The 13,503-nt window shown below is 45.3% G+C and overlaps 1 protein-coding gene across 1 annotated transcript in view; it reads left to right on the top strand.

Annotated features, from left to right (window-relative positions):
* LOC144821621 (coagulation factor XI-like) overlaps positions 1 to 13,503 on the top strand; it is a 221,585-nt gene that overhangs the window by 140,689 nt on the left and 67,393 nt on the right. Inside the window, exon 7 of the mRNA XM_078678859.1 lies at positions 8,278 to 8,384. Coding sequence (XP_078534985.1) covers positions 8,278 to 8,384 — 107 coding nt within the window. The remainder of the gene's footprint in view (positions 1 to 8,277; positions 8,385 to 13,503) is intronic.

The raw sequence follows: 13,503 nt of genomic DNA, 5'->3' as shown, positions 1-13,503 counted from the left end.
CGTGTGTGGCAGGATTTGAATTAACTGATGGTAACAGTGTAGCAGGATTTAGAACGTTGCAGCGTCTGATTTCTATGTGTGGCTGGAACAGTGTCAATTCATAACCTGTTAAACGTGCAATTGTCAAGTGCTGAGTTTGTGTTCGATTTAAAAGAACTTCCACGGAGTGTGGAACTTGTACTGTCAAAGAATGTCCTAATACTATGGAATCACTTTGTCTGATAGCTAGTGCTGTGGCTGCAACTGACTTGAGGCACGCAGGCAGAGCCTGGGCTACAGGATCTAGTGTGCTCGAAAAATAAGCACAGGGCTTGTATTGTCCTGCTTGATCTTGTGTGAGAACAGATAATGCTGTACCTTCGCGTTCTGTGACGAAAAGTGTAAAAGGCTTACTGTAGTTCGGTGTAGCTAGAACTGGAGCTTGGCATAAAGCTTTCTTTAACTCATGAAAAGCAAGTGTATGTTCAGATGTCCAAGGGAGGACAGTCGATGTGGCTGCCTCCTGTGTCGTTAACTGTATCAGTGGTTTGGCTAGAAATGCATACTGAGGAATCCATTGTCTGCAGTAAGAAGTGAGGCCGATAAAAGCACGTACCTCCTTCTGGGTCTTGGGCTGAGGAAGACTCGCTATTAACTGGATACGGTCTGGTGTCAACTGCCTACCCCACTTGGACAGTAAGTGGCCTAAGTAGATCACTTGCTGTACACAGAATTGAAGCTTCGAAGGGGACACCTTGTGCCCCATCTCGGCTAGAAAATACAGGACTGTAAGTGACGCACGCTCACAAGCACGTTCAGAACGGGCTGTGATCAGTAGATCATCGACATACTGGAGCAGGGCAGTATCAGTTGGCATGTGAATGTTGTCTAGTTGTCTCTTAAGTGCTTGACTGTAAATACTAGGACTTTCTGTGAAACCTTGAGGAGCTCGTGTAAACATATAGCTCCTTCCATTTAAACAAAATCCAAAAAGAAACTGGCTGTCTGGATGAATGGGGACACTGAAAAACGCGTTCTTGAGGTCTATGACTGTAAAAAATGAGGCTTCGGAATCAATGGCTGTCAATAGGGAAGAAATATCTGGGACAACTGGGTACTGGGGAATAATACATTTATTAAGTTCTCGAAGATCAATCACTAATCGATATACTGGGGGTGCATTTGGATCAGTACGTTTCATGACTGGAATGATCGGAGAATTACATACATTGGAGTCAGTTTCTACAACTACTCCTTGAGCCATGAGCTCGTCAATAATTTTGGATAAGGCTGTTACAGCCTCAGGTGGCAATCTGTACTGTCTGATTCGTGGTAACACTACACCTGGTTTGAGAGTCACACGATGGGGTGTGATTTGCATATAACCTACATCAGTTGGACCTTGCGCCCATAGATGCTGCGGAACATTGGACAATCTTGGATCAAAATCTCGTAATACATAGTGACCCTTGAAGTCACGTAAAAACAGTCGTATTCCCTCGGGGGAACAGCAAATAACTGCACCTAATTCTTTCAGTGTTTTAATGCCTAACAGATTTTCTGGACATGACTTCGTAAGTAATAGATCAGTAGTGCGGGACACTGGACCTACTTCTAGAGTAACTGGCTTAGATATCTCGTTTACAATAGGCTTTCCTGAAAATCCAAGGGAAACATTTCTAGAGCCTGAGAGCGGAGCCCCTGGAACTTCGGCGTGACTGATGGTCGTCCTACTTGCCCCTGTATCAATCAGAAACTTTCTGTCTTTCCCTAGTACTTGACTATGAACATAGGGACCTTCTTGATCTACAGGAATCTCGATGAGAGGCAAGCCTACCTCCCTCTCTAGGCTGTTTCATGAATATGGCTGATACTCTGGATACTCAGACTGTGCATACTGGTACATCTGCTGTGTAACATGCTGTGTTGCAGCTATAGGCTGCGGTGCTGGAACTGTCTGTTGTGCATTCTGTGGCTGAGAAGTCTGTGAAACTTGTTCTTGTCTAGGCGGACGTGGTCTTTCTTTAGTCTTACCGGTAGCTATGTTGTGTTTCAGAACTGCACACTCGTTTATAAAATGACCTGGCTGTTTACAATAATTGCAGGTCCCTTTAACGGGAACTGCAGGATGACTGGCTTGATTCGTACCCCTCTTCTGACTGTCTTGAGGAACAGATTGTGCAACTAGTACTTTCATTTTCGTGTCTTTCATACGTTTTCTTTCATGATCTTGCTCTTCTCTGATTCTATTCTGGTGGTACTGGAGCATCTGTAACATCTGGGACGGGGTACTAGCTTGCCATGTACTTTCGACTTTCAAAACTCGATTCTTAACTTGTGGACTTGAATTCTCTACTAGTTTAGTAACAAAAAGATGAGGGTATGACTCACTACTTGTCTTGAGGCCACTGTTTATGATAAAACATTTCTCAAATCTAGAATAAAAATCACTAGTGTCTTCGTCTTGTTTCTGTTTACAGGCTGAGATTGCATCCCAGTCTTCCTTTTTAGTGGCTAATAATCTAGGCAAAACTTGTATTAACAGTTCTGGTAATTCTTTACATTTATCTCCAAGACCGGTACCTGGTACTCGTATCTTATCTTCAGCTTCTAGAACTGCCCAATCGATCTTTTTCTCTCCCACCTCCCATTCTTTTTCCTTGAGTTTCTCGTATACCCCTGCGGGCAACAGGACCTTTAACATTTTAATAATATCTGGATACGTGTATTCTCCCATACGGAGCATGTCTTTTAATTCTCGGTGGAACCCTGCTGGATCTTTGTCATGACAGGGAATTAATTTCTTCATCTCTAAGAGTTCCATCTTTGTAATCGGGGTGTAAACAAACACTCGTTGCATTTCACCATCCGTTGTCCTAACTGGGTGTACTTCTCATAACGGATTCTGTCTATCTATATAAAAGGGTTTACTTTCTGGAGGTGAGACATGAACAAAATGCGGGTTCAAAAACATACTATATTTGTGGCGCTGTTCTAGAATGATACTAATTAAATCGGTACCTAAACCTTTCCATCTATACTGGAGTAACTCGTTCAGGACATCGTGCAACGGACCTGGATCAGAATGTTGACCCTCATACAGAGTAATGAGGTGCTGGATCATATACATACCCACCAGTCGTTGCTCGGCTGGGGGCAGTTTCAGAAACATTTGTGCCACTATTTCGTCTGGAAAAGTGGTAGAATCAGTAATCCATCGGACTGCTGATCGGGCTATTTCTTGTTCGTGCATAGTACTTAACTCACTATAACCGATTCGTGATTTCAGAATGTGATCGGTAGCTTGAAATACTTTTTCTAGAGAACCTTGTTCTGGGGCTGGATGAGGAACAGTTTTCTTGTGTTCTAGGCGTAAATGGCGGTCTGGAAATCTAGATTTTCCTACATACGCTATTCTGGCGGGATTCTCGTCCTCTACCTCTTCCGTAGAAGAGTCATTCTCTTTCTCGCTTACTTGTGCTGCTTTACGTTGTTCGTGTAACCTTATTATTTCTTTACGAATTTTCTTGTACATACTCTCTATACTACTGATGGTTCTGTGCTTACCCTCGGCTATATTATCACTCCACCTTGTCAGGATTCTCATTTCGGCTGGATCTTTGGTCGGATAATCTTGTTCTCTTATTAAACAATTAATCAGAAACTTTAATAACATGAGCTGGATCTCAGCTTTCCTTTGAGACATGGCTTCGCCAATACTTTCTGGATCATCCCCTGTACGGATGAAACAATATATTCTGTCTAGATCTTCTTTCATATTCGGTAGGGTATCCAAATACCCGGTCACCCGTCTTACACGGATGGAATATATAACTGTACTATCATCACCTGCAACTGGATCATAGCGGCATTCAGTAAGAGCTCGTCGGATATCTCCAACGGACTTATATTTGGGCGTACGCTGTAACGCACATTCATGTAACTCGACTAACGTTACTCGTTGGTGTGGCGGCGGGGTACCAGGAGGACCTCCTCCTGCGGCCCCTAAACTAGAATCGTCGACTGATACTCTTCGTACTGGCGCGGCGGGAAATTGTAATGTGGGCTGGACCGGGGGTACCGCAACAGGTACTCCGGTGACTGGAGGAGCAGGATTTACATTATTTACAGGAGCTGGTGGAACAGGATTTGCATATTCTGGGACTGTGTCGTCCAAATAGGACGAAATAAAAATATCAGCTGCGGTCGGTTTGTGACGTAGCTTGGTCGGAACTAAGGGTGGCGGAAAATTACTGGATGCCTCCGGGGTTGCTTTTGGCAAGCCCTCGGCAAGAAGAGGGTACATACCCTTAATGAGGGCATTCCTCTGTCTGTCGGACTGTTCGGTTTTAACTCGTTCACCTATCTCGATTAATTCCCTTTCTTGGGCTCGTTCTAAGGATTCTTTACTTAATTCTGACTTTCTGATTTCTTTTTCGGTTCGTTTATGAGATTCTTTGCGCCATAACTCGATGGCATCTTTCTGTGACTGTCTGGCTTTCTTTTTCCATAATGCTTCTTCTACTCGCATGATGCACTCGGCATCCCATGTGCCTGATACGGGCCATCTATACTTTTCTTCTAACTGTTTGGTATACTCTACCCATAAATCTAGATATAATATGGCACTTATGCCATGCTTCTGATACATAAAATGACCTGGACTGTCCCTAGGCGGGACAGGAACTGCTGCTTCTAACAGACCTTTTCTGGTTTTTAACTGACGTAGTTTAGAAAATAAGGGCATGACTGAACTGTAACCTAGACACAATACAATACACAATGAACACGATAACTACACCACTTTCATACCACGACATTAAAATACATGAAGAACATTTAAAATAACAGTTCGAACAGAATACTACCTGGAATACTGAAAACAGAATACATGAATTTCTCGAGAACAGAACTGACTAGAACAGAAACTAGATGCACTGCTAAAACAGTACGAAACTTACCGGTCTCATAAAGAGACACGTCAGGACCCGCATCCACCGAAGTGGACACTTCGTTTTGGGATCTGTGTACCACCAAACCCCACGGACCAGAGACAATTAGATTGACCCTGTCTAGATACTACCCCAGCAATGGTACTCACCGGGCAGCAAGAACGGAAGGCCTCGGACTGGACTGGACTGCTTCGACGCCGGACGGACGAACTTCGGACTTCTGTTACGGGTGGGCCTCCGGATACCTCGGACCTTGGACTCTCGGCTTGGGCTCTGGTCGGGACTCGCCGCGTTCCTCCACCGCCTCGTCTGGATGCTGGACCGCCACCTCCGTCTCCTCCGTGGGCCTGAGGGATACTTGAAGCAGAAATATCTGCACGTGCACGGTATGGTTCCGTCACGGCTGCAGAGGGTCAGGGGGCCGGCGTGGCTTCACCGGCGCGTGGGGAAAGGGCAAGTCCCTATTCGGGCGCCATTATGTGGTATATAAATAAATAATACCGGATCTAGGTTTTACTGGACATAGTAATAACAGATAGCTCAATAAATAAGAGTCAAGATTCGAGGTAGTAGGAGTTTGCAGGTTTAATACAGCATAAAGGACAGGAACAGGACAACCTGCATAGGAATAGGATGGCAGGGCCCGGCAGGGGGGCAGGATTGGAATGGTGTGGCCCGGCAGCTGCCGGGGCTGGATCTGGGATGAGCGCGTTAACTTTAATAACAATACACAAGCATATATACTAAAACAGTTGCAATTGCAATACATACAATAGGCGGAGCAGTGGGTGTGGTCAATAGCAGTCGCGAAAGATAAGGGTGAAAGTGGGTGTAACAAGAGGCGTGTACATAGACATGTGATGTAAACGTAACAGAATATGTCATAAATGGGGCGGAAACATGGAGGGGGCTACCTGAGGAGCCGGGACCTCTAACCTAATGGTGCGCGCAAGCTGACAATGACGTGTTACTAGGAGAAGCTGGGGGCTATGAACTCTGTGCTAGGAGCAGAGACTGAAGTCTGGGGAGTCAGGGCGACATGTACCTAAACCCTATCTAGTATCTGATGTTTAGAGAACATGTTGATATAAACTAAAAGTCAGGAGGGGAAAGGCTAACAGACTCTAAGACTGGTGCATGCATTATTCTACATGTAGTGCGTGATGAAGAATATTAAATGACCATTAAATGCAGTATTTCTCCTACATGGAGACGTAAAGGCTAGACAATGACGGAAACTATTGATGCGATTCAGTAGTTTAGGAATGCAGAGAAGGAGGGCTGGACTGATAACTAGAATCATAACATACTTTTGGCAGACTCGGAGGCAGAGCCAGGCAGAGCCGGGCACTGTGAGGCAGGAAGTAAGTGAAGGGTCGAGGATACAGGTGGGGGCTGTATCGCTCCTCAGCGAGGGTTCAGGAGACAGGAGCTGAATCTGGTGTCCGGGCCCTTTTGAGGCCTAGAAACGGGGACTTTACAATGAAATAACGTGCACACTGAGAAACGTGGCAACGTAACCTTACATAGGCCTAATACTCGTAGCTTTCACGAGAACTGGGAACTGGCATACTAGAGATGGACACAACTGTAATTGCGTCTTTAATCGAACATGGGGAATACATATGCATATTAATCATGCACACATAACATAAGATGGGGAACACGTAGGGACACAGAACATAGCAAAATTTACTTTTCCACAAGTTACAGGATCACTTTTAACACCAACTAGTTACAGGCTCACTTTTAACACCCCCTAGTTACAGGATCACTTTTAACACCAACTAGTTACAGGCTCACGTTTAATACCCACTAGTTACAGGCTCACTTTTAACACCCCCTAGTTACAGGCTCACTTTTAACACCCCCTAGTTACAGGCTCACTTTTAACACCCCCTAGTTACAGGCTCACTTTTAACACCCACTAGTTACAGGGTGACTTTTAACACCCCCTAGTTACAGGCTCACTTTTAACACCCCCTAGTTACAGGGTGACTTTTAACACCCACTAGTAACAGGTTCACTTTTAACACCCACTATTTACAGGTTCACCTTTAACACCCCCTAGTTGCAGGTACACTTTTACAGTCTCTATTTACAGATTTTCTTTTAGCACCCCCTCGTTACAGGCCCACTTTTGACACCCACTAGCTACAGGCTCACGTTTAACACCCTCTAGTTTCAGGCTCACTTTTAACACCCTCTAGTTTCAGGCTCACTTTTAACACCCCCTAGTTACAGGGTAACTTTTAATAACCACTAGTTACAGGCTCACTTTTAACACCCCCTAGTTACAGGCTCACTTTTAACACCCCCTAGTTACAGGCTCACTTTTAACACCCCCTAGTTACAGGCTCACTTTTAACACCCACTAGTTACAGGGTGACTTTTAACACCCCCTAGTTTCAGGCTCACTTTTAACACCCCCTAGTTACAGGCTCACTTTTAACACCCACTAGTTACAGGCTCACTTTTAACACCCCCTAGTTACAGGATCACTTTTAACACCAACTAGTTACAGGCTCACTTTTAACACCCCCGAGTTACAGGCTCTCTTTTAACACCCACTAGTTACAGGATCACTTTTAACACCAACTAGTTACAGGCTCACTTTTAACACCCCCTAGTTACAGGATCACTTTTAACACCAACTAGTTACAGGCTCACGTTTAATACCCACTAGTTACAGGCTCACTTTTAACACCCCCTAGTTACAGGCTCACTTTTAACACCCCCTAGTTACAGGCTCACTTTTAACACCCCCTAGTTACAGGCTCACTTTTAACACCCACTAGTTACAGGGTGACTTTTAACACCCCCTAGTTACAGGCTCACTTTTAACACCCACTAGTTACAGGCTCACTTTTAACACCCCCTAGTTACAGGCTCACTTTTAACACCCCCTAGTTACAGGCTCACTTTTAACACCCCCTAGTTACAGGCTCACTTTTAACACCCCCTAGTTACAGGCTCACTTTTAACACCCCCTAGTTACAGGGTGACTTTTAACACCCACTAGTTACAGGGTGACTTTTAACACCCACTAATTACAGGCTCACTTTTAATACCCCCTAGTTACAGGCTCACTTTTAACACCCACTAGTTACAGGGTGACTTTTAACACCCACTAGTTACAGGGTGACTTTTAAAACCCACTAGTTACAGGTTCCCTTTTAATATCCCCTAGTTACAGGCTCACTTTTAACACCTCCTAGTTACAGGCTCACTTTTAACACCCACTAATTACAGGCTCACTTTTAACACCCCCTAGTTTCAGGCTCACTTTTAACACCCCCTAGTTACAGGCTCACTTTTAACACGGATCTCTCTTGCTATGCTTCAGGTTCAGATGCTCCCTGAAGGCGGCCTGCACAGGGATGCCATCTACGGTGGCAGCTACCCCCAACGTCCAGTCCGGCTTCTCCCTGAGGAATGTACGGAGCCACAAAAGTAAGTATAATGACTGACATATGATGATCTCACCCCTCGTTCACTAATGCCAGATCACATGACGATATCTCCTTCTTCTCACTCACATCAGACCACGTGACGATATCAGCCCTCTCTCACTAACATCAGAGCCTGTGAAGATATCAGCCCTCTCACTAACATCAGAGCACGTGAAGATATCAGCCCTCTCTCACTAACATGAGCACATGAAGATATCAGCCTTCTCTCACTCACATCAGAGCACGTGAAGATATCAGCCTTCTCTCACTCACATCAGAGCATGTGAAGATATCAGCCCTTTCTCACTTACATCAGAGCAGGTGAAGATATCAGCCCTCTCTCACTCATATCAGAGCACGTGAAGATATCAGCCCTCTCTCACTAACATGAGCACGTGAAGATATCAGCCCTCTCTCACTAACATCAGAGCATGTGAAGATATCACCCCTCTCTCACTCACATCAGAGCACGTGAAGATATCAGCCCTCTCTCACTAACATCAGAGCATGTGAAGATATCAGCCCTCTCTCACTCACATCAGAGCACGTGAAGATATCAGCCCTCTCTCACTAACATCAGAGCATGTGAAGATATCAGCCCTCTCTCACTAACATCAGAGCCTGTGAAGATATCAGCCCTCTCTCACTCACATCAGAGCACGTGAAGATATCAGCCCTCTCTCACTAACATCAGAGCACGTGAAGATATCAGCCCTCTTTCACTAACATGAGCAGGTGAAGATATCAGCCCACTCTCACTAACATCAGAGCACGTGAAGATATCAGCCCTCTCTCACTAACATCAGAGCACGTGAAGATATCAGCCCTCTCTCACTCACATCAGAGCACGTGAAGATATCAGCCCTCTCTCACTAACATGAGCAGGTGAAGATATCAGCCTTCTCTCACTCACATGAGCACTAAAGATATCAGCCCACTCTCACTAACATCAGAGCACGTGAAGGTATAAGCCCACTCTCACTAATATCATAGCACGTGAAGATATCAGCCCTCTTTCACTAACATCAGAGCACGTGAAGATATCAGCCCTCTCTCACTCACATCAGAGCATGTGAAGATATCAGCCCTCTCTCACTAACATGAGCACTTGAAGATATCAGCCCTCTCTCACTCACATCAGAGCATGTGAAGATATCAGCCCTCTCTCACTAACATCAGAGCACGCGAAGATATCAGCCCTCTCTCACCAACATCAGAGCACGTGAAGATTTCAGCTATCTCTCACTAACATCAGAGCACGTGAAGATATCAGCCCTCTCTCACTAACATCAGAGCACGTGAAGATAGCAGCCCTCTCTCACTCACATCAGAGCACGTGAAGATATCAGCCCTCTCTCACTAACATAAGTACGTGAAGATTTCAGCCCTCTCTCACTAACATAAGCACGTGAATATATCATCCCTCTCTCACTCACATCAGAGCACTTGAAGATATCAGCCCTCTTTCACTAACATAAGCAGGTGAAGATATCAGCCCTCTCCCACTAACATCAGAGCACGTGAGGATATCAGCCCTCTCTCACTAACATCAGAGCACGTGAAGATTACATCCCTCTTTCACTAACATCAGAGCACGTGAATATATCACCCCTCTCTCACTAACATCAGAGCACGTGAAGATATCAGCCCTCTCTCACTAACATCAGAGCACGTGAAGATATCAGCCCTCTCTCACTCACATGAGCACGTGAAGTTATCAACCCTCTCTCACTCACATCAGAGCACATGAAGATATCAGCCCTCTTTCACTAACATCAGAGCACGTGAAGATATCTGCCCTCTCTCACTCATATCAGAGCACGTGAAGATATCAGCCTTCTCTCACTAACATCAGAGCATGTGAAGATATCAGCCCTTTCTCACTAACATCAGAGCCTGTGAAGATATCAGCCCTCTCTCACTAACATCAGAGCACGTGAAGATAGCAGCCCTCTCTCACTAACATCAGAGCACGTGAAGATATCAGCCCTCTCCCACTAACATGAGCAGGTGAAGATATCAGCCCACTCTCACTAACATCAGAGCACGTGAAGATATCAGCCCTCTCTCACTAACATCAGAGCACGTGAAGATATCAGCCCTCTCTCACTCACATCAGAGCACGTGAAGATATCAGCCCTCTCTCACTAACATGAGCAGGTGAAGATATCAGCTATCTCTCACTCACATAAGCACTTGAAGATATCAGCCCACTCTCACTAACATCAGAGCACATGAAGGTATTAGCCCTCTCTCACTAACATCAGAGCATGTGAAGATATCAGCCCTCTCTCACTAACATGAGCACATGAAGATATCAGCCCTCTCTCACTCACATCAGAGCACGTGAAGATATCAGCCCTCTCTCACTAATATCATAGCACGTGAAGATATCAGCCCTCTCGCACTAACATCAGAGCATGTGAAGAAATCAGCCCTCTCTCACTCATATCAGAGCACGTGAAGATATCAGCCCTCTCTCACTAACATGAGCACGTGAAGATATCAGCCCTCTCTCACTAACATGAGCACGTGAAGATATCAGCCCTCTCTCACTCACATCAGAGCAGGTGAAGATATCAGCCCTCTCTCACTCATATCAGAGCACGTGAAGATATCAGCCTTCTCTCACTAACATGAGCACATGAAGATATCAGCCTTCTCTCACTCACATCAGAGCACGTGAAGATATCAGCCTTCTCTCACTCACATCAGAGCACGTGAAGATATCAGCCCTTTCTCACTTACATCAGAGCAGGTGAAGATATCAGCCCTCTCTCACTCATATCAGAGCACGTGAAGATATCAGCCCTCTCTCACTAACATGAGCACGTGAAGATATCAGCCCTCTCTCACGAACATCAGAGCATGTGAAGATATCACCCCTCTCTCACTCACATCAGAGCACGTGAAGATATCAGCCCTCTCTCACTAACATCAGAGCATGTGAAGATATCAGCCCTCTCTCACTCACATCAGAGCACGTGAAGATATCAGCCCTCTCTCACTAACATCAGAGCATATGAAGATATCAGCCCTCTCTCACTAACATCAGAGCCTGTGAAGATATCAGCCCTCTCTCACTCACATCAGAGCACGTGAAGATATCAGCCCTCTCTCACTAACATCAGAGCACGTGAAGATATCAGCCCTCTCTCACTAACATGAGCAGGTGAAGATATCAGCCCACTCTCACTAACATCAGAGCACGTGAAGATATCAGCCCTCTCTCACTAACATCAGAGCACATGAAGATATCAGCCCTCTCTCACTCACATCAGAGCACGTGAAGATATCAGCCCTCTCTCACTAACATGAGCAGGTGAAGATATCAGCCTTCTCTCACTCACATGAGCACTAAAGATATCAGCCCACTCTCACTAACATCAGAGCACGTGAAGGTATTAGCCCACTCTCACTAATATCATAGCACGTGAAGATATCAGCCCTCTTTCACTAACATCAGAGCACGTGAAGATATCAGCCTCTCTCACTCACATCAGAGCATGTGAAGATATCAGCCCTCTCTCACTAACATCAGAGCACGCGAAGATATCAGCCCTCTCTCACCAACATCAGAGCACGTGAAGATTTCAGCTATCTCTCACTAACATCAGAGCACGTGAAGATATCAGCCCTCTCTCACTAACATCAGAGCACGTGAAGATAGCAGCCCTCTCTCACTCACATCAGAGCACGTGAAGATATCAGCCCTCTCTCACTAACATAAGTACGTGAAGATATCAGCCCTCTCTCACTAACATAAGCACGTAAAGATATCATCCCTCTCTCACTCACATCAGAGCACTTGAAGATATCAGCCCTCTTTCACTAACATAAGCACGTGAAGATATCAGCCCTCTCCCACTAACATCAGAGCACGTGAGGATATCAGCCCTCTCTCACTAACATCAGAGCACGTGAAGATTACATCCCTCTTTCATTAACATCAGAGCACGTGAAGATATCACCCCTCTCTCACTAACATCAGAGCACGTGAAGATATCAGCCCTCTCTCACTAACATCAGAGCACGTGAAGATATCAGCCCTCTCTCACTCACATGAGCACGTGAAGTTATCAACCCTCTCTCACTCACATCAAAGCACATGAAGATATCAGCCCTCTTTCACTAACATCAGAGCACGTGAAGATATCAGCCCTCTCTCACTCATATCAGAGCACGTGAAGATATCAGCCTTCTCTCACTAACATCAGAGCATGTGAAGATATCAGCCCTTTCTCACTAACATCAGAGCCTGTGAAGATATCAGCCCTCTCTCACTAACATCAGAGCACGTGAAGATAGCAGCCCTCTCTCACTAACATCAGAGCACGTGAAGATATCAGCCCTCTCTCACTAACATAAGTACGTGAAGATATCAGCCCTCTCTCACTAACATAAGCACGTAAAGATATCATCCCTCTCTCACTCACATCAGAGCACTTGAAGATATCAGCCCTCTTTCACTAACATAAGCACGTGAAGATATCAGCCCTCTCCCACTAACATCAGAGCACGTGAGGATATCAGCCCTCTCTCACTAACATCAGAGCACGTGAAGATTACATCCCTCTTTCATTAACATCAGAGCACGTGAAGATATCACCCCTCTCTCACTAACATCAGAGCACGTGAAGATATCAGCCCTCTCTCACTAACATCAGAGCACGTGAAGATATCAGCCCTCTCTCACTCACATCAGAGCACGTGAAGTTATCAACCCTCTCTCACTAACATGAGCAGGTGAAGATATCAGCTATCTCTCACTCACATAAGCACTTGAAGATATCAGCCCACTCTCACTAACATCAGAGCACATGAAGGTATTAGCCCTCTCTCACTAACATCAGAGCATGTGAAGATATCAGCCCTCTCTCACTAACATGAGCACATGAAGATATCAGCCCTCTCTCACTCACATCAGAGCACGTGAAGATATCAGCCCTCTCTCACTAATATCATAGCACGTGAAGATATCAGCCCTCTCGCACTAACATCAGAGCATGTGAAGATATCAGCCCTCTCTCACTAACATCAGAGCACGTGAAGATATCAGCCCTCTCTCACTAACATGAGCAGGTGAAGATATCAACCCTCTCTCACTCACATCAGAGCAT

The sequence above is a fragment of the Lissotriton helveticus genome, chromosome 2_2 (genome assembly GCF_964261635.1).
Source record: "Lissotriton helveticus chromosome 2_2, aLisHel1.1, whole genome shotgun sequence".
NCBI classification, from domain to species: Eukaryota; Metazoa; Chordata; class Amphibia; order Caudata; family Salamandridae; genus Lissotriton; species Lissotriton helveticus.
Note: the sequence above shows the minus strand (reverse complement) of the source record. Positions and strands in the feature narration are given on the sequence as shown.